General features: G+C 48.4%; 8 protein-coding genes across 8 annotated transcripts; 5 read left to right on the forward strand and 3 right to left on the reverse strand.

Moving 5' to 3' along the window:
- Window positions 1–196: 196 nt before the first annotated feature.
- Window positions 197–1,834, reverse strand: FTJAE_4112 (uncharacterized protein; the record flags this gene model as incomplete). The annotated part of the gene is made up of 1 exon (XM_037350484.1): window positions 197–1,834. The coding sequence occupies one exon, from the start codon at window positions 1,832–1,834 to the stop codon at window positions 197–199; it is 1,638 nt and encodes a 545-aa protein (XP_037208792.1).
- An 842-nt stretch (window positions 1,835–2,676) lies between these two features.
- On the reverse strand, window positions 2,677–6,406 carry FTJAE_4113 (membrane attack complex component perforin (MACPF) domain protein; the record flags this gene model as incomplete). Its single annotated transcript, XM_037350485.1, has 14 exons — window positions 2,677–2,682; window positions 2,753–3,364; window positions 3,432–3,496; window positions 3,547–3,590; window positions 3,648–3,832; window positions 3,887–4,130; window positions 4,179–4,312; window positions 4,364–4,531; window positions 4,578–4,788; window positions 4,836–5,303; window positions 5,353–5,609; window positions 5,674–5,764; window positions 5,825–6,211; window positions 6,264–6,406. The coding sequence occupies 14 exons, from the start codon at window positions 6,404–6,406 to the stop codon at window positions 2,677–2,679; spliced, it is 3,015 nt and encodes a 1,004-aa protein (XP_037208793.1).
- A 499-nt stretch (window positions 6,407–6,905) lies between these two features.
- Window positions 6,906–12,519, forward strand: FTJAE_4114 (uncharacterized protein; the record flags this gene model as incomplete). The annotated part of the gene is made up of 9 exons (XM_037350486.1): window positions 6,906–7,251; window positions 7,309–7,339; window positions 7,644–8,171; window positions 8,226–9,043; window positions 9,546–9,916; window positions 9,985–10,498; window positions 10,563–10,897; window positions 10,990–11,052; window positions 11,152–12,519. 9 exons carry the CDS (start codon window positions 6,906–6,908, stop codon window positions 12,517–12,519), a joined length of 4,374 nt encoding a protein of 1,457 aa, XP_037208794.1.
- Window positions 12,520–13,131: 612 nt separating this feature from the next.
- Window positions 13,132–14,813, forward strand: FTJAE_4115 (4-hydroxybenzoate benzoate ligase; the record flags this gene model as incomplete). The annotated part of the gene is made up of 4 exons (XM_037350487.1): window positions 13,132–13,341; window positions 13,387–13,486; window positions 13,557–13,803; window positions 13,850–14,813. The coding sequence occupies 4 exons, from the start codon at window positions 13,132–13,134 to the stop codon at window positions 14,811–14,813; spliced, it is 1,521 nt and encodes a 506-aa protein (XP_037208795.1).
- Window positions 14,814–15,237: 424 nt separating this feature from the next.
- Window positions 15,238–16,359, forward strand: FTJAE_4116 (alcohol dehydrogenase Bli-4; the record flags this gene model as incomplete). The annotated part of the gene is made up of 3 exons (XM_037350488.1): window positions 15,238–15,264; window positions 15,311–16,056; window positions 16,107–16,359. The coding sequence occupies 3 exons, from the start codon at window positions 15,238–15,240 to the stop codon at window positions 16,357–16,359; spliced, it is 1,026 nt and encodes a 341-aa protein (XP_037208796.1).
- A 1,155-nt stretch (window positions 16,360–17,514) lies between these two features.
- FTJAE_4117 (RCO3 glucose transporter) lies at window positions 17,515–19,122 on the forward strand (the record flags this gene model as incomplete). Its single annotated transcript, XM_037350489.1, has 2 exons — window positions 17,515–17,771; window positions 17,820–19,122. The coding sequence occupies 2 exons, from the start codon at window positions 17,515–17,517 to the stop codon at window positions 19,120–19,122; spliced, it is 1,560 nt and encodes a 519-aa protein (XP_037208797.1).
- Window positions 19,123–20,241: 1,119 nt separating this feature from the next.
- On the reverse strand, window positions 20,242–21,405 carry FTJAE_4118 (uncharacterized protein; the record flags this gene model as incomplete). Its single annotated transcript, XM_037350490.1, has 1 exon — window positions 20,242–21,405. The coding sequence occupies one exon, from the start codon at window positions 21,403–21,405 to the stop codon at window positions 20,242–20,244; it is 1,164 nt and encodes a 387-aa protein (XP_037208798.1).
- A 1,815-nt stretch (window positions 21,406–23,220) lies between these two features.
- FTJAE_4119 (uncharacterized protein) lies at window positions 23,221–24,876 on the forward strand (the record flags this gene model as incomplete). Its single annotated transcript, XM_037350491.1, has 1 exon — window positions 23,221–24,876. The coding sequence occupies one exon, from the start codon at window positions 23,221–23,223 to the stop codon at window positions 24,874–24,876; it is 1,656 nt and encodes a 551-aa protein (XP_037208799.1).
- Window positions 24,877–25,111: the final 235 nt, after the last annotated feature.

Here is a 25,111-nt window from a genome sequence, read left to right on the forward strand (position 1 = left end):
CCTATTCTATAAACGAACAGAGCTAGGTAGTCAAGCCTATCGCCACAGTGCATAGATGGGTAGAGATCCTAGTCTTACATTATTACTCGATGCTTTTATCGTCACAGTTCAATTTCCCCCCATACTCGCAATGTCCTCCCCGCCGGCCTTATCAATCACCCTCCAAACGAACCAATTACTATACACCATTCTCAATCTACCTGAACCTCACCGATTGTAAAGATCTCCTCCGCTTGGACCGTCCAGGTGGATCAGGCACTGGGTACGGTGGCACAGGTGCACGAGCAGGTTCTTCATCCTGTTCATCCTCCGTCTGGACATATGCAAACCGGCCTGGTCTGACTTTCTGTTGATCACCTTCCACAATCTTTCTCTCCGGTGGTCGAGCATCACTCCGTTGGACCACGGATGTTTGAAGTCTTCTCCTATCCTGTGATGCAACACTCTGCGTTGAGCTAACTCTTGTGCGTGCAGGGCGTCGGAAGTCTTCGTACATCTCGTCGTCGTCACCTAGCGTGGTTGGAACTTGTCGGGTGCGTCCTTGGTTAGATGACTGCGCATCTTGTGGTGGTCTGATCACAGATGGGAGAGTCTGGCGACGACGGGGTGTTGTGCGACTTAGAGTTGGTGATGATGACGTGTGTACTGAGGACCCTGAGGCGACGGAGGGCTGGCCTCTGAGGACTAAAGGCTGCGGTCTACTTTCGTGGCCCTCGCGTAGTCGTTGCGGTGCCGGCTCGTCTTCCCATCCACCCTGAAGCTCAAGATAGTCCAGTATAGTATCAAGCTTTGATCGTATCTCTTGTGCATCCTTCTGACTAACCAGTGCCATCTCCCCATCATGCTCCCTTACCCTGCCCTGAAGAAGATCCATCATTGTCTGCCTTGAAGATAGGCCTAATGAATCTTGGTATTCTGGTCTTTGTCTATCTTCAAGCAGCCGGTAGATGATGCTTGTGAGCTGACGAGATCTTTCTCTCTCTATGTTTAGGGATCTTGTGTCATCGCTAGTATACTGACTTGTGACTGATGGACTTCTTCGTGGACGGCCTTGGATCCTTCCTGGGTCTGATTGTATCTCGGCTTGGTATACCTGACGTTGGAGGTTTCTGAGCTCAGCCATGATGTCTTGCATGGTTATGCCATCCTCTGACGAGCCTCTCTCCCTTGTAGGGACAGATGGTCGCCTCTGCCGAGGTCTCTGGTATGCTGCATCCCTTCGAAGGGTACTCAGGGTTGGCTCGGTCTGAGGCTTCGGTTGCCGCAAGGGTCTCGGTCGAACTGCAGCTCTTTTCGGCTCCCGCGTTGGGTACTCAGGGTACGGTGGGATTTCCTCTTCATACTCGTAAGAGTCGGCGGGGGCGAAGCCTGGGTCAGAGTATCCTGAAGGCGGGACATCGTATCCAGGTGTAGAAAAGTACTGGGGATCCCGAACACTCGCTCGTGGGGTAGAGAAATATCCTCCGCCTCCAGGATATGTATATGGACTGGGATAACCAGCCGGCGGCGTTAGGTTTGGCGATGGATAATAAGAAGGGTTCGTGTTTGGTGGATATGCACCCGGCGGCGGTGGAGGATATGTGTTGGGGTCGACGCCGTACAGCATCGCCTGCCTCATTACCGGATCGCACGGTGCCTGCGAAGAAAAGTCGTTGGTATGTTTTCGATAATGCGCAGGCTGTTTATGCCGAAGTTTATGTCCACGATTTGATGTTTTGGGTTGCTTGGCTTCTTTCTTGCTCGGTGACGCGCTCTTAGGTTCCTCTTCGTCATGTGGACTCTCCTCCGGGGGATGACCCTCTGCGTCATCTGATGGCGGGGGTGTCGACACCATGGTGACTAGACCAATCACGGCAAAGCAAAGTGAGGATGAGAAAGAGATCGAGTGATGATAATTAAGAATCGTTGGAGATTGAGGAATAAATCGAGGATCAGCGAGCTTATCTTGATCTGGGCCGAAAATCCACAAGTTAAAACCTGATGAGGCTCTGCTTAGGTTGCCTCTTTTTCGTTAGGTCGCAAAACGACTGACGTGGACGAAGAATGCCTTACCAAATGAAATGCATCTGCTATTGGGCTGTTCACTCCCGCTGTCAATAATGTATCTTTATTGTCCGTGTTGCGTTCCGCTGCAGAAGTACAACGTTGAGCGATGCATTATCCGACGACATCATTGGTGGCGTGATATTCTTCGTTGGACACTAAAACCGGAAACGGGCGGGTTGGTTGCAACTGAAATGTGAGCGTGATCATGTGCATGACTTGGTCAGGTTACAGTGAGGGATAAAGTCTGCCGATGTCTGGGGTTGGCTAAGCAGCCTTGAAGTGCTATATGCCAGTTTTCGATGAATGAGATGATGAGAAATCGAATGCCCAAAGACAGAAACAGATTATAGGTTCTTAAAGGACTGTTGGAAATAGGTGAGCTTGTGCGGTAAAAGACTGCCGTGAACCCCGGATTGAGGCCATCAGGACGTCGAAGTGGGCAGATGCTGACCACCTTTTCTGCACGTCGCACATGTATCGCCAATCGCGCGGCCCCATCCGCTGCATGTGCATGTACCGTTCTGCGGCCAGACCAATTCGACTGGTCGAGTCAGAGAGGACTTGATGATGTTCGGCAAACAGAGATAAGAGGAGCAACATTAATCCCTCCCGATGGAACTATTGATAGGTTCATTTCTGTGAAGAAGTACAGTATATATCACCAGCGAGTAAACTCCGTACCCCCCAAAACGCTACCAACAATTACCGGAGAAGCTTGTCGGTGTTCCATCAGCCTCTCCATAAACGTAAGCTTCTGATCTAACTCCTGCCAGCTCGTTGCCGCAAGATTTGCATAGTCATCTTTATCGCCATTACCATCATTACCAACCAGATCGACCCGAAACGTCAGATCATGGAAGTTGTAAGACCTCTCTTGGTTGTTGGATCCATAGCGTACTTTTATTTTGTCGATGATAGGATCCGTTGTCAAGGCAGTCGACATGGCTACTGCTATATAATCCGATGACATGCTTTCGAACCGTGGGAAGGGTACCTTGAAGCATAGCTTATCACTCTTGATATCAGATGGACGAGTCAGGTTACGTCGACCATATGAATCATCAACAAAGTCGCGGAAGCCACTTGTTTGGTCGGAGAATGACCAGATAAGTCTGAAGGAGTCGCCGAATTTGTAACGATCCCCTTTCATCTTGGATATTCCTGAACTTTCGACGGGCTCGAGTCGCCAGTAACATGGCTCATCTGTGCTGCTAATGGATGGAAGGAAGACTCCTTGCGCGTTGCGATACACCGTTAGAGCTAAATCAGCGTTAGGCATTGCCGCCGATTTGACGCATAGCAAGGTATCAGGGCCGATCTAAGGGTAGCCAGTGATCAGTTCAGATCTAATGCATGGTAAGAAACCGGATCACCGGTGTACTAACGCTATGCCCCCTAGCAATCTCCAATCGCCATATTACATGGCTGAATGCTTTATCTGTTTTGGTGCCTAGCCAGAAGTCAGCTGGTCCCAAGTACATGTCCGCGTGCTTCACTCACCGAGCTCTGCTCCAGAAGGGAATATCAGGGTTGGCACTTGAGTCCTTCAATTTTGATGTATAAGAAAGTGGTGCCGATATTGCTGACGTATGTATACTAACCTACTCGGTTCAAAGATTGGAAAAGTAGAAGAACTGAGATCCTGTGTGGTAATCTTGGTCATGTCGCCAATAAGCCCAAACGGCCCATTTCTAAAAGGCTCTTCGGGGTTTAATTTTGGTACGTAAATGTTCGTACGTATTGGTGTTACCGACACGTTCGGGCGATGTCCTAGGTAGGCAGGTACCTAGACAGAAGTTAAGTTAAGAACCACATTTGGTTAAGACAAGATATGATGTACCTCCTTTGTAGATATGACGCCAAAACTCTCGTTCTGGCTGGCAACCTTGAAACGAACATACAGCATCATTGATTCTGGAATTACCATGTATTCGCTGAGCTTAGGCACCGCGGCGAAGAACCACGACCGAGTCTCACCATAGCCAGCCATCTTGGAGATAGTGTCAACAATTGGGGTCAGTTCGGTCTGCTCAATAATACGCCAATTGTTGAAGTTTGCAACAGAACCGCTCCACGCCGGTGGACTGCCAAACATGAGTAAAAGCCCATAACTAGGATATATGGTAACTTACTCTGCTGCAAGGATCGAATTGCCACCAGTTGCCTCAAATGCCATGTTCTCGCTCGTGCTCGTACTACTCTCGAAGGCTTCTGTACTGTCTTGGGTCTCGTTCGAACCTTTGGCGTTTCCTTTAGCGCCGAATGGCTACAGCCACAAATGATCAGCTAGAACTTTTCTAATGAGCTGTAAACTCACTGTGGAAATGGCAACTCCAACTTGTGCCTTGAATGACTCCTTTTCTTTGCTCTGCTCAACGACTTGATCGCTGGTGACAATTTGCGTAGTTTGAAGGCAGCCTCCAAGGGTCACAGAATGACAGAATAAATGACCAAAGGTACTATAAAGCTCTCGGAGTGCGTTGATCTATCATCAATTAGCAAAAGCTCAGACGATCCCTTGTAGAGCTTACATTCTTGGTTTTCTTGATCCCATCAAGGGCTGCACGAAGTTCCTCAGTTGGCTCTAAGTCCTCTGGTCGAAGGAAGACATCAACTCGAGGGAACATGTAACTTCCAACCATTCGCTTTGCAAAGCCCTTTGTGGTATCGCTTGCACTAGACGCATCCTCCTTGGCAGTACCGCCCGTAAAGCCGACTGAGTATTTGCCCCATCCGCCAGATCTAGATGATTGTTTCAGCCATAATCACGCAGGGTGGAAGCAACTTACGCCGAGGCTTCCACGGACGAAGCCCCAAAATGATTTCTAGCCATGGATTCCTGGAACTGATTGCTCACCATCGTGATTTGAATTCTAGATCTGTCATTGATCGCATAAGATGGAATGGCCCCAAGCTTTGCTGGAATGGGTGCTTCAACATCTTCCGCGGTCAGTGAAGCTTTTGTTTCGACGGCTGCTTCGGTTCCCTGTCCTTCAGCTGAAACACCAGGGGCGTCCTCAGTGCCAGATGTTGAGGTGACCGAGGCTTCGGTTGGAGCACTTGGAGTGATCTTTTGCTCTGGAGGAGCCGGAAGAGAAACGACTATAGGCCTAGGTGGCAATTTGTTTCTCAGCCGAAACGCCGGGGTAGTGGCTCTCACTATGCTATTGGTCCGCTTGTCGATTTTCCAGCCATACAATAAAGAACAGTTCCTCAGTACAGAGTCCCAATCGGCTTCGTCCATTTGGCTCGTGTATCTTGACCTGGATCAGCATATTATAAGCATCTTTGACCACACTTACTTACTTAAGTGGGGATGCTTCACGTGCTGCAATGTCTGAAGCACGAAGACTTTCCTGGACCTGCAGAGCTGTCTTATCGACATGCATCTCCTCAGCTGATCTATCTTTGAAGGTAAGGTCGGGCTTCATTTGTGCCATAGCCTGCAACACATCTTCGCTAGCGCCATGGAATTTAGACGCAGCCGCGGAGACCTTTGCATCGCCACTTCGATAGCGTATCAGAATGGCTGGCGTTCCATCAGAGGGGTGAACCTTTGCATTCTATCACATGATGAGCATATTACACAGGACTAAATCAAGGAAATGGCGAACATCCTTCACTTACATCCAGAGCGAGGTACCTCTGCAGCGTCAGTTCATCTCCAGCTGCGGTTCCATCGAGAGAACAAAACGTGTGCATCTTTGGATCCGCGGACCTGCTCAATGGTCAGTCAAAGATACAGTTTTGCCATGGTTCATATCCCATCTCATCTCACATCTTGCTAATCAGTCTGCGAAGTTCTCCTAAGATCATTGTCGACGGGTCTTTGCCTTTGAAGACCGAAGCATGAAGAGATCCGACATTCTTTGCATCTTCAGGTTTATCCCCCACCTGAATAAACTTCATGATAAACGAGTCCTTCAAGGCAGCGCTTTGACTAGAAGCAGGCTCAGAGGTCGGTGCGATCAGTACAGTGGCTATCTTAGCTTCCCGCATGGCACTACTACGCATCATCTGCTTGTATGTTTCGAGAGTGACATCTTCAGGGACAAGAGAGCAATCGTCAGCGCAAAACTTGAACGTTTGTGCGCTGCTTAGAGCTTCAACTATCTTGTTCCTGATTTCTGCCAGCGTGATACGAGACTGAAATGTTGAGGCATCGCTATTTCCTGATTAGCTCAGTTTTGCTCCGTCAAATCACTGGAAGAGCTGACTCCGAGAACTTGAGTGTCGTGACAGCCATGCGGCCGATTGAAATAGATGCTCCCTCATCTTCACCCTGCTTCGGTGCTGTAGTGAGACTGTAAACTTTGACAAAAACATCTTCTTTTGTCTTCGTTGTCGGTTCGGTCGACATTGCGATTTTGGGAGCAAAAGGTGCCTGTAATGGTTCTAAATGCTTTTTTTCATGCACACGATGGAATGGATGTTCGTAGACAAGGCCAAACAGGTGTCTTTTGTCTCAGGAAAATAGATTGTATCAAGCCCTTGTAGCTCAAAAAGGGAGTCACGAAAAGAAGACAATAAAGATGCACGGAAATCCGTTGAATGACCAGGTTCCGTCCCTCGCAAATCTAGCCTCTATTAGATATTTCGGTGGGGTAAGACATGCATATACGCACTGCAGTACAGCGGGCCAACCCCACCAAGAAGTTCCAGGCCACGCACCATTGACAAACTATTGATGCATGTTCAGGGATCACTATCACAGAGCATCCCATTTTGATTCATGGGGCAGCGGGCAGCTTTGGAACTTTTCAGCCGGTCGAGAATAAAGCCCAAAACTTGATCTCTTCCAGAATCGTCAATCGTACAGCACCTCAGTTCCACGATTGACCGCCAACTAACTACCTACCATGGGTTACGTTCTTCTCGCTCCATACAATGACTCTATGCACTTGGGTCAAGGATTCAATTCCTTTCTTCAGAGACCTTGCATAGACGGGGCCGTGAAACTCACCCAGGCCGACCTTCAAACCCAAGCGGCACGAGCCGGAAGCCCTTCAAATGTATCTCAAGTGGTATCTTACAGCTCACGTTTGGTGGAGAAGATCTCAGATGTTGTCAGAGGCATGAATATCAGCGCGGCTTCCTCCATCAAGTTAGGAACTATTCAAGTCTCTGGAAATTCTCTGAGTGTGGATGAGGCCAAGTTTGCGGCCAGTGACATGAATGCAGTTATCTCTGTCAAAGTTATCAATCGTAAGTCTTACACATCCCCAACCGGGCTATGTTTGGCAGATAACTAAATTTCTATAGAGATTACTTCAGCCATCAAGAACCCTCCTTTGTCAGTCGTTTCCATGGCCTATTGTGCGCCTCCACTAACTACTGGTCAGTATTCCGGTGAAGACCACTGCCGGGATAACAAGCGAAAAGTTTTTCAAACTTTATGGGGATAGTTATATATCAGGTGGGTTTGATACAACAATGCCATTCGCATCCCGCTAACTGAGAGGGGAGGTTTCATGGAAGGCGGCGACCTACATGGAATTGTATCAATGAAAGTCCTGGACATTTCGAAGAAGACCAACGTTGAGACAGCGTGAGACTTATGCTACCGCATCTATACTGTTTGTACTAACATGAACAAGACTTAAAGGCGCCATGAATGGCTCTGCCGGAGAGTTTACACTCAGTGAAGGAACGGCCAGCTCTACCATCGAAGCAGCAGTACAGGAGACAGAATCCACTGTCACCGTCAATTGGTCTGGTGGGGGACAAATCAAGAATGACGATGCAGAGTGGACACTCGCCTCTCTGATTAGCGCTGCATCTGCATTTCCAGGGCGCGTTGCAGCTTGTCCACACAAAACATACGCCATCCTGACTCCTTACAACCGCAACCGGAGCTTCGTTGAGTGGGCGGAGCAAAACAATATCACTGTACCCGACTTTTCGCCAGTTCAGCAGTATACACACGACCTTCTCGACAGTTTCATGGAGTTCAAGAGCATTTTGGGTCGCATCCAAGCCGTTCTTGCTAATCCTCAAGCCTACCTACCAAGTTCATTCGATAACGCCGTCAGCGTCGATGTTAAAGCACTAGTGCTAGAGCGCCAGAAAATAAAGAAAGAGATGGTAAAGATTGGTAACATAGTTGATAAGCTGTTGGCTACGCCGTATTTTTCTATGCTTGTCCGATCCGATTAGCGGGCTAACATTTCCTTTCATAGAAACTGCAACCCTTCGACTCTTATCACTGAAGAGGTGGAATCTCCAGAGATCTGGGCAGCCCGGCTCCCGGTTCTGGTAGAATCTACAATGGTCAACAATAAGCTAACTGCCTTGGAAACAGCAGACGTTATCAGTGGATTTTACAATAACGATCCAACACAAGATACAGCCGAACCCGAAATCCCCGCCAGCCTTGGCAGCAAGATGAATGATAGCATGAAGGCAGTGCAAGATGCGACAAAGGAGAAGGAGAAGGAAATCGAAAAGGAGACTCCAGTCGTCGAAATATGCTCGGCCAGCATCAAAGCAAGTCTCACTCAACAAGAACGAGCCTTTGTGGATTCAGAGTTCAACAGAAGAAAATACTCGCAGTACCGATTTGGCGACTTAGTTGGTGTCCCAGGCGGAAGATTCTTTGTTGACACGCTATTCCTTGAACAGGCAATGGTACATGTATCATGGCCAGATCGTATCGAAATACTTCTACAAGATCTGAACGATAGCAGAGTTTATGCGCTGCGCACAACGTATCAGGAAACGCAAGAGTCACATGGTAAAAATATGGGAGAAACAGTAGACAGCACGTTTATTCATTTGGAAGAGGGGGAGGTTGTCAATGAAGTGACATTGGGCAGGAGAGATACGACTGGAGTGGCATTCATTCGGCTGCGTACCTCGAAGAATAGGGAGACGCGTATCGGCACACTGAAAGATTGTGTGGAGGTGACGAAATGTGTACCTTATGATGGCTGCACGGGGCTCAAGGGTTTCTGGGGTGGCTCGGGGGATCTTGTTGATAGACTTGGTCCTATTTGGGGTAAATAGAGCAACATGCATACGTAGTTGTTTGTATTGTAGGGTTTGGTATGGGATTTGTGATCCGCCTGCATGTGAGAACGGGTTTCAATCTGTCAATGCCCTAGCCAAAGCGACATCGCTAACCGTGAAGAATGTCGACTGATTGAACAAGCTGCATATCCTTTGAGTCTGGGCCCTTTTTCAGCTGCGACAAAAGCTCACCGGTTCTTGAACAAGTTAGTGCAGTCACCCAGCAGGTCAGCCGCACCGAGCGTTTACGGTTAGCGAGATTGACCTGTCAGATACAGACAGGCCCGGCCGCCATTGTCCACCACTAATGCGGATCCGAATCCTGGCTTCTTTTTGGGACTATTGATTTTATGCTCAACTTTCACCTTTTATCCCACCAGCTTGGATAGATATAGCCCACTAGAGCATCCTGTTGCTCTTGAAGTGTACCGGGTCTCTTTACACCATACTGATCTGGCGTCGACAGACAGATAACGCTATGGGATGGATAGTTGAGAATTTCCAGGTCCCTGTACCTGTCGGGGACTGCTCCATCCATATCCTTATCAAAACACCAACGTCCGTAGCATACGCCTTCATTATGGATGGCGGCGTGGACTCCGGCGGATATTCTGCCTCCGAAGCTATAAAAGATACACTGAAATATGTCAATCAATATCTTAAATCCACATACAAGATGAAAAAGTCGATCAAGTTCAGCTTGTGGGTGGTGACGCACTGGGACGAGGATCATTTTCTGGGGATGATGGACTTACTTGCAAAGCAATTAGAACCATCTAAGCCTTCGGATTGGATGACTGAAAACTTTGTTAAGAAGCCAAAATTGTACTGCGGTCGTTTGGAAAATTTTAAACAGCAACTCGTAAGTCAAACGATACTAATTATGCGACTGCAAAACAGAATTAGCTGATTTGAGGTTCACATAAGCAGAATGCTCTCGGTTTTGAGGCCGCTGGTGGCGAATCAGTACTAGGATATGACCTCCTCTCTGGAGGCCAAATATTTGATAAGAATGGAACTCCCATTTGTGAAAGTGTTTGGGAAGAAGACCGTCCGCGCTTTTGCATCGTGGGCGCAAATGGCCGCGGCCTTACAGTCTCAAAGGCGCAGCAGAAGGTTACCAGAAATCAGTCATCGATTTTGGCTGTATTGTTCTGGCCTAAAGAAGGCCGTCGTTGCTGTTTTTTCACCGGTGGAGATGGAAATCCAGAATTAGAACGTGGTATAATCAACAATTTCCTCAGCAAAAGCGATTTTATCAAGTTAGGCGACGGACTTGATCTGATGAAGCTTGATCATCACGGCTCTTCCCAGGAAAACATCTATGGCGGCGACCTTAGAAAGGTAAAAGCGGTACGGAAGCTGGCACTGTCCATGATGCCGATAGGTCTATTTAAGCCCAAGAACATCCTCATCACACCAGGAAATCTCCATGGACATCCGAGTAAGACAAGACCACCAGTTTGTCACGTTACGAGAAAAATTGAATATACTGACAATATAAAAAGCCTTTGACGTCGTTCACTGCCTTTTTGATCTTCTTGGCACAACGACTGGACTGGCGAAAGATACTGGGAAACCAGTAGGCAGAGTATGGACTACACGTTCTCCATATTGGGCTACCAAGCCACTTGTAACAACGAAAGATCTCAACCCGTCACACAATCAGGACTTGGAGGATATCCACAAAAAAGAACTTCAGGCATACCAAGATCCTACAAAAAAATTCTTAGGGACGGGGATGCTCATGGCCGTTGAAGCTGAGGGTAGTGGGACACGTTTAAAGCGGGCTCAGGGCCTTAAGGCTTGGAGGAAGAAGATACTGCAACAAAGTGCTATACTGGTACGTTCAAGGAAATGGTGTTTTGAATCATGAAGCTTTGTTTTTCTCTCTTTCTTGTTGGTTCCACAATCCTAATAACGTGATATCTATAGGATGGGCATAATCCAACTGACTACCGGGTGGACAGCAAAGCGAAGTCGGAACTCATAGAACTGGTAAGTGTTGTTGTTTGAGAGATAGTTAGAACATTGGTTCTTAATGCTAATTTTGGTTCTTTTGAGCTGGATAATGTCGAAAGGCACAACCCAAACAAGAAAGAACAAAAACGTCATTCTGCCATTCAAGAAGAAGAAGAGGAGGCTGCAGCGAGCGCACAGTTCGACTATGACTACATATCTTACGATGATGTTATGAACATCCGTTTCGCAGGGGTCGAGATGTGGAATCTTATCTGTGACCAGGGCATTGTGCCTCCGGCTGAGAATCCCTTCTTTATCATCCACTTCCGTTGGGAAAATGCTGTATTCTCCACGGTCAAGTGCCTAGGAATGGATGGCGTTGAACGGAAGGGCTACAGATCTGAGCCCATTGTCCCACCTCGTTACTCCCAGAGGCTGGCTGACATTAAAGAAGCACAGAAAAAGGAGGTACTGAAACTTCTCAAGAAGAAGGCCAGGGAACTGAAGATGGCAGAAGATTCAAAGGTGGCTCATAGCAAGCGCAATAGGTTGAAAAGCCAAGGCAGAGATCAGGATAGCGGGCTTGGCCTTTCTGCTTCTGAATCCGGCTGCCAATATAATGTTCAGGACTTCGAGAAGCAGAATACCTTCACTCACATCAGCCGATTGAACGATAGTGCAGTCAGGCAAAGCTTTACCAGTACAAGCTTGGGGGGCTTTGATATCCGACCATTGGGAAATATCAGCTTTCAGGCCAACCTCTTTCCGGGTACCTCTCTTTCTAGGAACGAGGACAGAATTATCTCGTTGCATGGCTTGACCCTGCAAGACTTCAGCTCGACACTCGAGGCCGACAAAGGATTACAAGATTCGGTTATGCGTAACCCATTCACGTTCATCAAGGAACTTGAAGCCGACTACCAACTCAAGTATCGCTTTGATGGTGATGATAACGATGAAGATGTAGTTCTTAAAAATATTTGGGAAGATGCAGATAAGGAAATTGACGTGACTCTCGAGAAGCTAAACAATCTTCAAAAGGAGTGGCAAACAGCCTGGGAAGAAAGTCAAGCAGATATCGAGAAGGAGGAGACAAGCAAGCAAAAAAAGAAAAGGATAAGAGCAGCAGTCAAGCTTATGGAAAAGATCAAAAAGAATGCAGAGAAGACTGTAGCAAACCTAGATCCGACGCTTTTCACTGGAAATCTCAATGCAGCCTCTCGTGCAGAGATCGAGAAGCTACTGGTGATGGCTATTACTTACAGGCCTCCCGACGTGGAAGAAGAGAAGGAACCAGAGACTGGTAGAGGCCGCAAAGGTCACCAAGATAGGTCAAAGAAATCCCAAGCGATGGGGAAGAACGGAGATACATCGAAGCAGATGGAGATCGAGAAGGAGAAGAAGGTCAAGAAAGAAGATAAATCGAACTTGAACAAGAGAGAGTCGAGAAACGAATTTGTCGAACAAGAAAGTATTCGAAAAAAGCGCTATGGAACGAAGTAGGGCCCCATCATTCAAGTTCATAGTTGAAGCCTCTCCTCAACGACGACCAAATGGCTGACGACCTAAGATATGATGTCCCTGGTACAGGTCCGACGAATTTATAGTTGAAATGGTACTAGGGCAGATGATACCTTAAATTATTCGCGAAACTATATGTCTAGTTGAAATGTAGAGCATGTTCCAGATTTAACTCAAGGTTTTCCACTCCCGCTCAGATGATTCTTACTGTTGGCCAGTGATTATATCGTTATGCGTCGTATGTCTCAGCGCGTTGTAAATACGCCTGACAGCATAAGCTTACTACCACGCCGCAGCCATGGTTCACAATAAGCTGAAGTAACCGGTGATTATTTGTAACACAACTCAAAAAACGTTGGTCACTCCAAACTCTTCAAACTCGAGATGCCGTGTAACCGTCACTTCTCCTCATTTTCGGGATCCGTTTCTTAGTCTAAATTCTTACTCATCTGGACAATATACCCTCTCTTGGTTAATGCTGAGTGAGATTACCTCAGGAGAAGGATCTACGCAAAGATGTATAAATCTAGCAGTTCCGTGGCTTCTAGCCCAGCCTTGGCAAATCCAGTCGTTGCCAGGTAACAGTTGTTCAATATGCGAACCTTTCATTCACCTCTTACGATTATTGAGACGCTGGCTAAGTCGCATGGGGATGCTGCGGCAGTCAGATATCTGTTACCTGTTTCTTCTACGGAGTACAAGACAATCACATATGCTGAGTACTGTAATGATGTTGAGAATGCGGCAAAGACATGGTTATCTGTGTTGTCCCAGGCAGGTATTGCTAAGGGTGATCGGAATCTGGTAGGTCCACATTATACGCATTCACGCTTATCTGACATCTTGCAGGATGAGAGGATGGTCATACCAGGATCTTCTACACTATTTATCTCTCCAAAGGGCTGGCTTCATTCCACAACTATTCTCACTTCGCATGACGAACCCAGCCGTCGTCTACGAACTTCTGCACAAGAGCAACGCTGCAGCATTGATCTATGACTCAAGCTGTGACTCTTTAGTGAAGGACTGCCCGGTTTCGACATTTACCAGCGAAAGAAATTTGGGAAAAACTGCGCCTCAGGATCATGAGCTTGAAAAGGTGACTACTGCTTTGAACGGCGATCAAGTCTCAGTCATCTTTCAAACTTCAGGCTCAACTTCAGGAATCCCAAAACTTGTTCCAACTACTGTGAGATGGATGGACTGCTTGATTCGCAAGAACAAGCCATATACACGCACCGGACCGCAGCCTGTGTACTGCCTCATGTTAGTCCTTCGCAGCTCCTCGTGTTACAAAACTGATTCGTTACAGGGGTTCTCATGCCCATGTAGGCAACACCATTAATCTTGCGGAGGCACTAGCCAACGCAGGCTGTTTGATCGTACCAAACAGTATTCCTTATCCAACTTCTGAGTTGCAGAGCATGATTACCCATGGTGGATTGACGGCCTTTTACATATTCCCGGTCCTTCTCTCTGTCTTCATCCGGGAAGCACGCACCAACACCATTTTACTCGAGCAGCTTCAGAGTTTGCATCACATCTTTCACGCTGGGCAGGTTTTGGAGCCGTCGGATCAGGCTTGGGCTCATCAACAAGGGATCAAGCTTGTTGATACCTACGGTTCCACCGAGATTGGACTATCGATGCGCGCATCTTCCAGTTCGAAATACCTAACTCCATTTCAGGAGTCGGGTTGTGAGTTCATCCCTCTTGGAGGAAACTCATCTTTATCAGATCAACTTCTTGAGCTTGTCATCCCTGCTGATGCAGATGACTGTCCACATCCGTCACTCAGGAATAAGACAGATGGCAAGTTTCATACTGGTGACCTCTTCCAGCGAGTCGCCGAAGATCAGTACTTGTACAAAGGACGAGTTGATGATAGAATCAAGATGCAGATGTCTCTGGTGTGTGACGCAGGATCGCTTGAGGCAGAAGCAATGCAAGTCTGCCAAGCTGATCTGATCTCCGCTGTATCTGTCATCGGATATGGACGCCCCAGTCCAGCAATTATCGTCGAACCCAAGAATGACGAAATATTAAAATCGGGCGATGACAATTTGGCGAAATTCAAGGAAGAAATCCTGCGCAGGATATCGCCGTTTCACGAGCGTAAGTATCTCCACGAGCGAATTGATGATCCACGCCTAGTTTTTGTTGTACCCCAGGGAGCACTACCAATGACAGCGAAGGGGAATATCATGAGGAAGGCGGTGGAAAACATGTTCTTTAATGAACTAGAGAAACACTTTGCGGTCATTTCACCCGCGTAACGCCTCCACACTGAACGTCGCGGAATCGCGGACAACGGGATTGAAGGAGGCAGCACAAGAGTCACAAATTATTCTCAATTACTGGACGACCATAAATAGAATGACCCGTGCATATTCATGACGACCTTTGTCTCACTGCATATCATTTATACGAGGATCGTTGCTGTAAGACGTACGTCATTGACTCAGCCGAGTGGTGATTCATAGCTTTCCAAGCCACTATATGAGAAGAGCTGAACAGTATGAAATTCGATAGTTTCGTTCTCTTTCATTTATATCTCAAATGAGAGCTTTTAACCTCACTGCAGGAAAAAGAATATCTACAGGGTTATTATACCGCAGTTACAGATTATCTCCGACACGAGTCGCGTTTTCTCATCAAAACACATCCAACATCTTCTATCGAAGATCTCAGGTCAGCACCATGTCTTCCATCGTAGACAGCGTCAAGGTATTTTCTCATACTCCATATCAGATACCAGTAATTGACTCATTAGAACACCATCGCCGAGAACTTCGGTGGTCCAGCCGAAAAGCTCGCAACCCATCAATTCTCCCTCTCCGAAACCCCCGACCTCACCAACAAAGTAGCCGTCGTAACAGGCGGCAGCGAGGGTATCGGCTACGGCGTAACACACACTCTCCTCTCTCACAACATAAGCAAGCTCTTCATCCTCTCTATCTCCGAAGACGTCGTCAACGGCGCCAAGAAATCCGTCGCCGAAGAGCTCGGCCAAGAGACAGCTGATCGCACAGAATGGATCCAATGCGACTTGAGCGACTGGGCTGAAGTGAAGAAAGCAGCGGAGCAGATCAAGAAATCTACTGATCGCTTGGATATTCTTGTTAATAATGCGGGAAGAGGAATCATGACGTATCAGCTCTCGAAGTATGGTGTTGATCAGCACATGGCTGTGAACCACTTTGGTCATGTTCTTTTGACATCTTACTTGCTTGAGCTGTTGAAAAAGACGGCTGCTGAGCATGGGACTGTGAGGATTGTGAACCTTGCTTCTAATGCGCATCAGGGTGCACCTAGCGATGTCAAGTTTGAGAGTCTTGAGGAGCTGAACCAGGATCATGGACCAAATCCTCAGTATGGGCGATCCAAGCTGACTGCTATTTTGTACAGTCGGTATCTGGATCGTCATCTCAGCAAGGCTGGAAACCCCAAGATCCTGGTGAATGCTACGCACCCTGGTTTCGTCAGCACAAGACAGAGTGTTGAGCATATTCATGAAGCGTGAGTCCACAACCTCTGTCGCTCTTTTCACACTTGTTAACATATACTAGGTATCCCCTTGCCGGCTACGCCATGTCAACTGGCATGGAGCCCTTCAAGAAGGACCAATTCCAGGGCGCTACCAGTTCGGTATTCGCTGCGACGATCACTGACAAGTCGGGGCAGTATATCTGTCCTCCTGCTGTGCCAGAGTCGGGGAATGAGCTTTCGCAGAATGAGCAGCTCGGTGAACAGTTGATGGCATTGACAAGGAAGGTCATCAGTGACAAGTTTGAGACTTTTGATGATCGGAAGTTTTATTAGAACTTTACCATAGGTAGTCCAAGGCAGTAAATGAGTATAAAAATACATTATTATATATTCTTTAACTATCGGAGAACGACGCGTCGATATTGTGACTTGCACTTTGACTGGATTTATTGGATATAAGCCCGCTCTTGCCAATTTACTTAACCAGTATTGAGATTTATATAACTGACCTCCCTGAACTACGCTTAAACATACTGCACTTTAATAGCTAATGTTTCCACTTTATTAAATCAGCCTCAGTATACGGAGTACACGTGCGCTATTGAATCTGAGTTGATGTTGTTCGGATCATCTGCCTGTTCAATACCCTGGAGTGGTTTTGTCTGCGAAACTTTGCCTTGAGCTTGTGAAATGTACATATACATAAATTGCAGCTGAAATAACTATCCATCTTAAGCACGGTCCTATAGTCTAGTGGTCATGACGTTGGATTTTGATCACCCTCAAAGTCTTCCAAAGACCCCGGTTCGAACCCGGGTAGGACCTCATTTTTTCTCCTCTCCCCCTCATCAATCAAGTCATCATCACTTTTTTGCTCAAACTCTCCCTCTCCCGCGTCGTCATATCATCAAGGGTCCAACCCCAGCTTTTCACTGTCATCAAGTGGATACCCACCCGCACCAACCAGACAAAGTCCCATCAACGCCATTCTCATAACAGCCTAGCCTCACGTCACCAGACTCAAAATTCCCGCCCCCCTTCTCCGCATCTTTTTCATTGGCTCACCCTTGCTTGATCTTCTCTTCACAAAACAATATCACGACTTTCTGTGGCCCATGGTATCGACAAGATGGTTCTCGGCATGGGCTGGCATAAGCCTGACAACTTTGCCGGTTCGTCGAGTTGGGCTATCACGATTGGATTGTTTGTTGCGTCGGGGGGGTTGTTGTTTGGCTATGATCTGGGGTGAGTTTAAATGTCTCGTCAGTTTTTGGTCTGCGGCGCGGTCAGTTCATCGCCTTGAGCCTGCATGCGACGGTGCTATTCTGCGCTCTCTTGTATCTTATCGTCTGATGACTGTTATGCTGCGTGCTGAGTTCAGTTGTCGCGATATAGCATCAAAGGTCTCTCCTTATTGACGCCGATCGGCAACGCTTTGGCCCTGACTAACCTCATCTCACTCATAGCGTCATCAACGGCATCCTCGCCATGTCCGTCTTCAAAGACCACTTCAGCACCAACCAATCCTGTAAAGACGACGAAGGCCACATCGATCTCTGTCCCTCAGATTCATCTCTCATCGTCGCCATTCTCAGCGGTGGAGCCGTCATCGGCGCTCTTGTCGCAGCTCCATCTGGCGACAGCATCGGGCGACGGAAGACGTTGCTCGCGGCCGTCACCACATTTTGTGTCGGTGCCATCTTTCAGATATGCGCTCGAGCAACGCCGATGTTATTAGTAGGCAGGTATGTTATTTATCTGTGTTAGCTCGTGATTTATGCTCATGACAAAAGGTTACTTGCTGGCGTTGCAGTCGGAGCTATTTCCGTTCTCGTCCCTCTTTATCAGTCCGAGACTGCGCCGAAATGGATACGCGGGACCATCATATGCATGTATCAGTTCTCCATTACGGTGGGGATATTAACTGCGACTACTATCAACGTCGGCACATCCAATATCGACAGCGATGCCGCCTATCGAATTCCTCTTGGCCTACAACTCGTCCCCGGCCTCATCCTCGCCTCTGGTATTCTGTATCTACCAGAGACTCCCCGGTTTCTCGTCAAGAAAGGACGGTTAGTAGAGGCAGGAATGTCTCTCAGTCGTTTTCGCAGACTAGATATGACGCATCCTGCTCTGGTGGATGAGCTTCAAGAGATTATCGCAAATCATCAGTATGAACTAACCCTCGGCCACGATACATACAAAGCTCTCTTCGCGAGAAACTCCTCCCTTGGCCGTCGAACCATGACCGGCTGTGGACTACAGATGCTGCAGCAACTAACAGGCATCAACTTCGTTATGTACTACGGGACCACCTTCTTCAGCAATGCCGGGGTCAACAAGCCCTTCCTCACTAACCTAGCTATGATTATCATCAACTGCGTTTGCACAGTCCCGGGTCTCATCGTCATCGAATCATGGGGCAGACGAAAGCTCCTCATGGCTGGCGCTCTAGGCATGGGCGTTTCTCAGATGCTGATAGCCGCTGTGTATTCGGCAACTGAACACAAGATGGAAAAGTCTCACGGAGGGGCCGCCAACATGGTCCTTGTCGTCTTCTGTGCCCTCAACGTATTTTTCTACGCGTCATCTTGGGGTCCTGTTGCTTGGGTCGTGACTTCGGAGATCTTTCCACTCAAAGTGCGCGCAAAGGCCATGTCTGTATCAACAACAGCGAACTGGCTATTGAACTTCGGGGTAGCATACGCACCACCATACATCCTCGGTAGAGGAGCCAACGCATTCGGGCTTAAGATATTCTTTATCTGGGGATCGTGTTGTCTGCTTTCCATTGCTTTCGTATGGCTGATGGTGTACGAAACTAGCAAGATGACACTAGAGCAGATTGACGAGATGTACGAGAGAGTGAGACATGCATGGGAGAGCCCAGGGTTTAACCCTACATGGAGCTTTCAACAGATGCAGAATGCAGGATGGGACGCGAATGCACCGCCAGAACAACAGGCTGGCGATCAACATTCAGCATCAAACGCCAACTCGACGGACGACGAAGGTCATGAAACGGCGACGATAAGGCCGGATAATTCACATGGATCGACGGCTCCTATGGCGAATTTGGATTTTAGTTACTAATTAATCTGTGTTTACATTCCTTGGAACCGAATGCAGTCACAATGTGAAACCGCCGGTGGTCAAGCTGTGCCAATGCAACCGTGAACTCGACCGAATTCTTGGATGCTTACAACAATGCAGCATGATCTGGAACTAGGCAGAAACATAGACATGACCAACAGCGAGTGCAGGCGAACAATCACACCTTGCATGCCAGCTGACGTTTCACAAGAAGCCCCCTTGGGAACAATGCCCAGCCCAAAACGGCTGCATAAACCTCCATCTGGCTACGGAGCGTTCCTCGGAACGATGGGTCATCCTGTTCTGGCAATCACTCGTAGCTTTCTAGATGTATCGGGACCCTTACGTAGCTCACCATGCGACTTCCACCAAAACAAAACCATATCAAGTTTTCCAGCCCCCAAAACTGACAAAATCTACCCGGATCTCACGCATTCCGACATGTAGGATAGGCTATCACAAAGGCTAACGCAGAGCCCGAAGCGCGAGCTTACTGCTTTCGGAGACAGTGGCCCCCAGCCGCATTCCAGTCCAGTCTCTTCCAGAACAATCGTACCGTTGGCCAATCAACATTCCGGCGACCGCAACCGTCAGTCACATTCTAATTCGGCAGATGAACGATGTGGCTGAAACCTGAGCGATGATCTTCCGATTCTTGGCATTCCATGATATTGGTGGCTTGGCTATGTCGGGAGCCAGAACGGGTATCAGCTCATGGGCTGGTTCTAGATGGGACTTGCCGGGCCGGGTGGTGACATTGACACCATCGTGTAGGGCTGGATCTGGTCAATCTGGAAGGTGGCATCATCGTAGCCATGGACTGTTCGAGATGGGACCAGAAGAGGCTGGATTCTTCAGCTTTACGCATGGCTTACTGTTGGAAAGAGGGCGACGACGCAGCTGAATATAGTCACTTCAAAGCTTCTAGAGGACACAGGACGTGAATTGACTTGGTGAGTTGGCATTACTCACGATAGGGTATACCTCGCGCCGCTATTTAAGCTCGAACATCAATACAAACTCATAACCATAACAAACCATTCATTCCCCATAGCAGACATGTAACAAATTACCCAAGAACGTAACACCATCAAGATTGCCTAAAGAAAACTCCATAGCTTATCTTCCCTTTGCCTTCAATCCCGTCATGGACGCCGAACTCCTAATAGAACTTGCGGGTGTATTCGAAAACACAGGCCGAAATTCTTCTAACTTCTGCCGACGATCAAACTCCTTGAGAAACGTGTACACACTACCAAGCGGCATGTACTCCAGTAAAGGCCGCAATTCGCTGGGAAACATTTCCGCGCCGTGATCTTTAATATCCTCGTTAACGCGATTGAGCCGAAGAATCTGCATCCAAGACACAATCCCATCACCAACCATGAACGTCGGAAATTGCGCCTGGGCAATATCATCCAGGATCCACGTGTTCCGAAAATAAGGCCTGTTCAGGAAGCCTGAGATGGCTTTGTAGCTGGGTACTTCCGTCGGGTCCGTGATCCCCTCAGGAATGTCACTGAGATGAGCCACGGGGCCCATCCACTGTAGAATAGGCGCGTAGTTCGCTGGGTTCGCCTCGCGATCACCTGGTTCTCCGAAATTCGCTGGCATGCATTTATCCCACGCCCGTATAATCTCAATCGCAAGATCAGACGTTGCATCCTTGGTTCCCAGCCATCCGACGACTAACTTTGCCTCGCGGTACGCACGAGCCATATGTGCACGTCGCTCAGCCTCTTCTTTTCTATCGCGACGGTTTATGCATAATAGATCGATCCAGATTCGTAGCGGAGGCTTGTCGCATCTCGTGGAGCCCGGGTCGACGAGTTTGCGGAGGAATGAACGTAGCCATCCGGGGGGTTTCTTTGGCGACGGTGGTGGGGAGGGTTCTGGTTGCTCTTGTTGCTGTTGGTGATTACTGATTGTCCTTTCTGTCTCAAGATCAACCCTTGAGGAGGAGGCGTTGTTGATGACGGATTGGGCACGGGGTCCAAGGAAGACTTCGCGGGTGTACCGGATCGCTTCGGCGAGGTCGGACGGTATCGCTACTCTCTGCCCATTAAGCAAAATGGGTTCCGTTTTTGTAATGTCGCCGTAAAGAGCGGAAAGGCCAATGAAATCAGGCGCATCGCATAGCTTCTCGTGGACAAGGCGACATACGATTCGGTCGTTGATGTCGTTATTCGGCGAGGGCTGCAGCTCCAGTATCCTCACTTCACGCGCCGCCAGATCTAGCGGCCGGTAGTGAATCGAGGACAAACCGTCTGACGGCGGTGCCATTAGTCACTGCTGTCTTAGCGATCGACTGTGTGTGGGCTGCGTAATGTATGTTGGTTGGAGCCTTGTCTCTCTCATGCAGGATATCATGCAAGGAGGAGGGGGGGCAGTGTCCAGTTGATATGATGAGGGTTGCAGTCAAGAAGGGAGGGGCTGAGAAAGTGGGAGAAACAAGGTACTTGTTTTAATCGGCATTTACCAACTGGTTTGTGCGTTGTTTTGGCAGCCCAACTGTGTGTGAAAAATAAAACCTGCCAAGACCCTGGAATGTGGCCCATAAGAGGATAATGTTCCCACTCTGTACTGCCGGGTTTGGACATGTCAGGAATGAGGAAGATCACGGCAAGGATTTGCACAAGTTAACAGGCAAAATCCCACTGCCGTTGTCGCAGCTGATAACATGGCCTGAAGTGATTAGTCTTCAACCGCCCCAAGCCCATCCCGAACGCCACTGATCTCGATCTTTCTAGTCTAGCCATATAGACTTCAGAGCCAGGCCTGATGCAGAGGAGTAAAATGCTTGTCAGCAACTCTAACATTAAATCCGCTCACTGACATTGCGGAGGAGGAGGTAGATTTGGGGGCGTCCCGGCCCGGTTTCAATTCTTGGTCAGGAAAATGCTAATTTAGCGTCTGGTGATAATGATTGTTCCCTTGTCTAGTCTCAGTTTAGCGTGGGTGCCTCTGTAGCTGAACGCGGAAGACGAATCTGATGTCATGATGGTGTATTGCTCGTGATGAGGAGTGCTGGCTTTACGCCTGAGACAACGCCCTTGAGTTATCACATTTCTAAGAATTAATCCAGAAAGAATTGACATGTTTCCAGAACTTCTAGAATGTGCCACTTTTTTACATATCTCCGACCTCAGTCCTCCCCCATTAATATACGTGCTCTGTCTCACCGCCCCCAGAACTGTCCCCCTTCCTAACACGGCAAGCGTTCTTCTTTCTCCGATGCGCGTATGTGACGAACCCGCATTGTTTGGTAACGCGAGTGGAGCTGGATCTGTTCACGTGTAGACAGGAGAATGGCTTGTTGCTTGACAGCGTGGATCTGCTAACTACCGAGTCATGCCACGTTAGGTGCTAGCGCCGGGAATCGATCACGCAAATATTCCGCCGAACAGCTTATTTCCTATGGGATTTTAGAACAAGGGCACATAAAATCTGCATGCTGGATGCGACATTACGATGCAACGTGGGCGAGCTGTCAAAAACACCTGATATGATACTGCATCTCACTGCCGCGATATGAGCATCGCGTCCTCGCGTTTGCTTTCAAGACATTTACAGCGAGTTGTCTCACTCACTGTAATACTTCTAGATTACCGGTTTGTCCGCCAGGGCTGTTCACTGAGACATTTAACAAACCTGCATCAATACCCGCAACCCGATGTCCCTCGGTGTTGGACTGCTGGCTTGCGAAACCCACCACACCGTCACGACGATCTGCAAAACAAACTTCTCGATCCAAGACACGTCCCCGATAATCAAGGAGGGGCCAAGTGGATCGTCACCACCAGTTCAACCCGTGCATCCCTGTTTTCTAGCTCTAGACCCTAGTTGATATGCCTCAAACAACCAGAAAGAATTGCAGAACCAACACGCATACTGCAAGACAGATTGATAATTCTTTCAATCATGTACTGATATCCCTCGGTATTGCTAGCTGCGACTTTTTGATCCGCTGTCTCTGTGATGAAAATGAAGTTATAAAAGGAAGCTCGTGAACCGCCCTAGTAGGGATCCATCAGACGCTCAGACTCTCATACCCTCGTAAACTATCAAGTCATACCTAATCTCCCCTTGTCGATCGAAATGTCTTTGCCCTTGTGTCTACCCTGGCCTCAGCGAGCCTACTGGGGCGAGTTTGACCTCGACGGGCTCAAGATAAAACCTAGAGACCGTGCCCTACACGATTCAAGTTCCACCGCCGATATCCCCCCGTACTTCTGGGGCAAGGGTCTCCGGGGCCGTGGGCTCGGGAGATTCCTCACCCGAAGGACTGCCAAGCCCAAGCACACTGGATACACTGAAGCTAGAAGTCTGATCGGACGCGGTACTGTTGATGATCTCCAGAGGCTGTCGTATCATGCAAGCACTTTTGTTATTGAAGTGTTTGAAGATATTGAAGATGCTTCTGGTGCCTCGTCGACTGAATCCTTGTCGTCAGGACCAAGAGTAACTCAGCTAAGACTCTCCCCTGAGCTAGAGGCATGGAAATCCTCCCAGCATGCGATCGGCAATGTCTTGCCGCCCAAGGGCGCTGGGTTGAGCCCTGTATCCCAAGAGATCCTCCACATCCTTGGCGCAGAGGACTGGCCTGAAGCTCTCAAGACGACGAACGCCTTGTTCGGATGCGGTATCGCCAGTCTTCTCATGGGCGCTGCTGATTCAAACACCATGTTCTCCAACTACGTAACCGACATGGCGTTCTATTACGAACACGGATACAACTATGTATTCCCCAACCTTGAGCCGCTGTTAGAGAAAGGTCTTAATGATCCTCATGCGCTACGAACCCCTGGTGGTCGGGAGCGTCGCAATGCAGTGGCCATTGGCAAGCGATACATCCAGGGCAAGATCGCGCTTGAGAAGAAACACAAGGGCCATCTGCTGAACCGTTCAGCGTGCCTTGATCGACGAACCGCTCAGATCGTTTCATTGTCTGAGAGTAGTCTTCTTGGCATGGCGGCTGAGGCTACGGCACGAGGCTTCGACCCTGGCGCTGTCATGGCCGATCTTGTGTTTAGTTCACCAGGAACCGATGTCGTCGACGTTGGATGCGATCTCGTCAACTCAGAGGTCATGAACTCGTTCTTGAACGTCACTGATATCACGGATACTGGTGTTGTGAGCGAGGATGTTTTGAGGAGGGTCTATGATGCGTATGCTGTTATGGGCGCGAGGATGCTCACTCAGCGATGGCATGAGCCTGTTGCGAGGATGTGTGCTGCGCTGTATACATGGCATATTCAGAATGATCGACATATGTTCTTCCGTCGTGCTTTGATGGGATGGGAGATGGCGAGGAAGACGCCTGCTCAGCCTCAGAGTGAGGGGGACTTTGATGAGGTGTTTGACAAGCAATTCCGCCTTACTGGATTCTCTCGTCCTCTCGAGGCCAAGTATGCTTGCAACGGCGAAGATACTTGCGACCACGTCCACGATCATCTTGCGCGCCATGATGAAGAGCCTCTCCTCAAAGAACTCTGGTGGTACCTCGTCACTTGTCCTCTTGAGTACGTCCGGGGTGGCAAGGTCGACGAGGCTCGCGAATTGGAATTAGCCGAAGGGTCGAGGCTACGAATGGCCAAGCTTTTCGCTAAGGGCCGGGTGTTGGAGATGGTTTGGTTGATTGCCCATGCGAACCATCACGCGTGGCAGGTCAACTACTTGTTTGAGGCTGCCATGTTTGGTAGTATCCTTGATGGTGGCAGATTGATTGGAAAGCTGGATAGAAAAGATCAATGATTATGGGTCATGATAAGATGATGATTGGATGATTTACGGATTGCGTTGTGTTTTTTGGAGCTGCTTGATTATGATATCTCTTATGTTTAGTATAGATTGCGAATTGATCTTCCATATTATATCACTGAGCCTTCACTGGTAAAATGTCTTTGTGATTAACCATGTTTTCGATTCAAGCTCTATCTAGATAAACAAGTCGCTATGCAATGATGAAGAGAAGCAGCAAATTACCGAT

Source organism: Fusarium tjaetaba (genome assembly GCF_013396195.1).
Source record: "Fusarium tjaetaba strain NRRL 66243 chromosome Unknown NRRL66243_c0000077, whole genome shotgun sequence".
NCBI classification, from domain to species: domain Eukaryota; kingdom Fungi; phylum Ascomycota; class Sordariomycetes; order Hypocreales; family Nectriaceae; genus Fusarium; species Fusarium tjaetaba.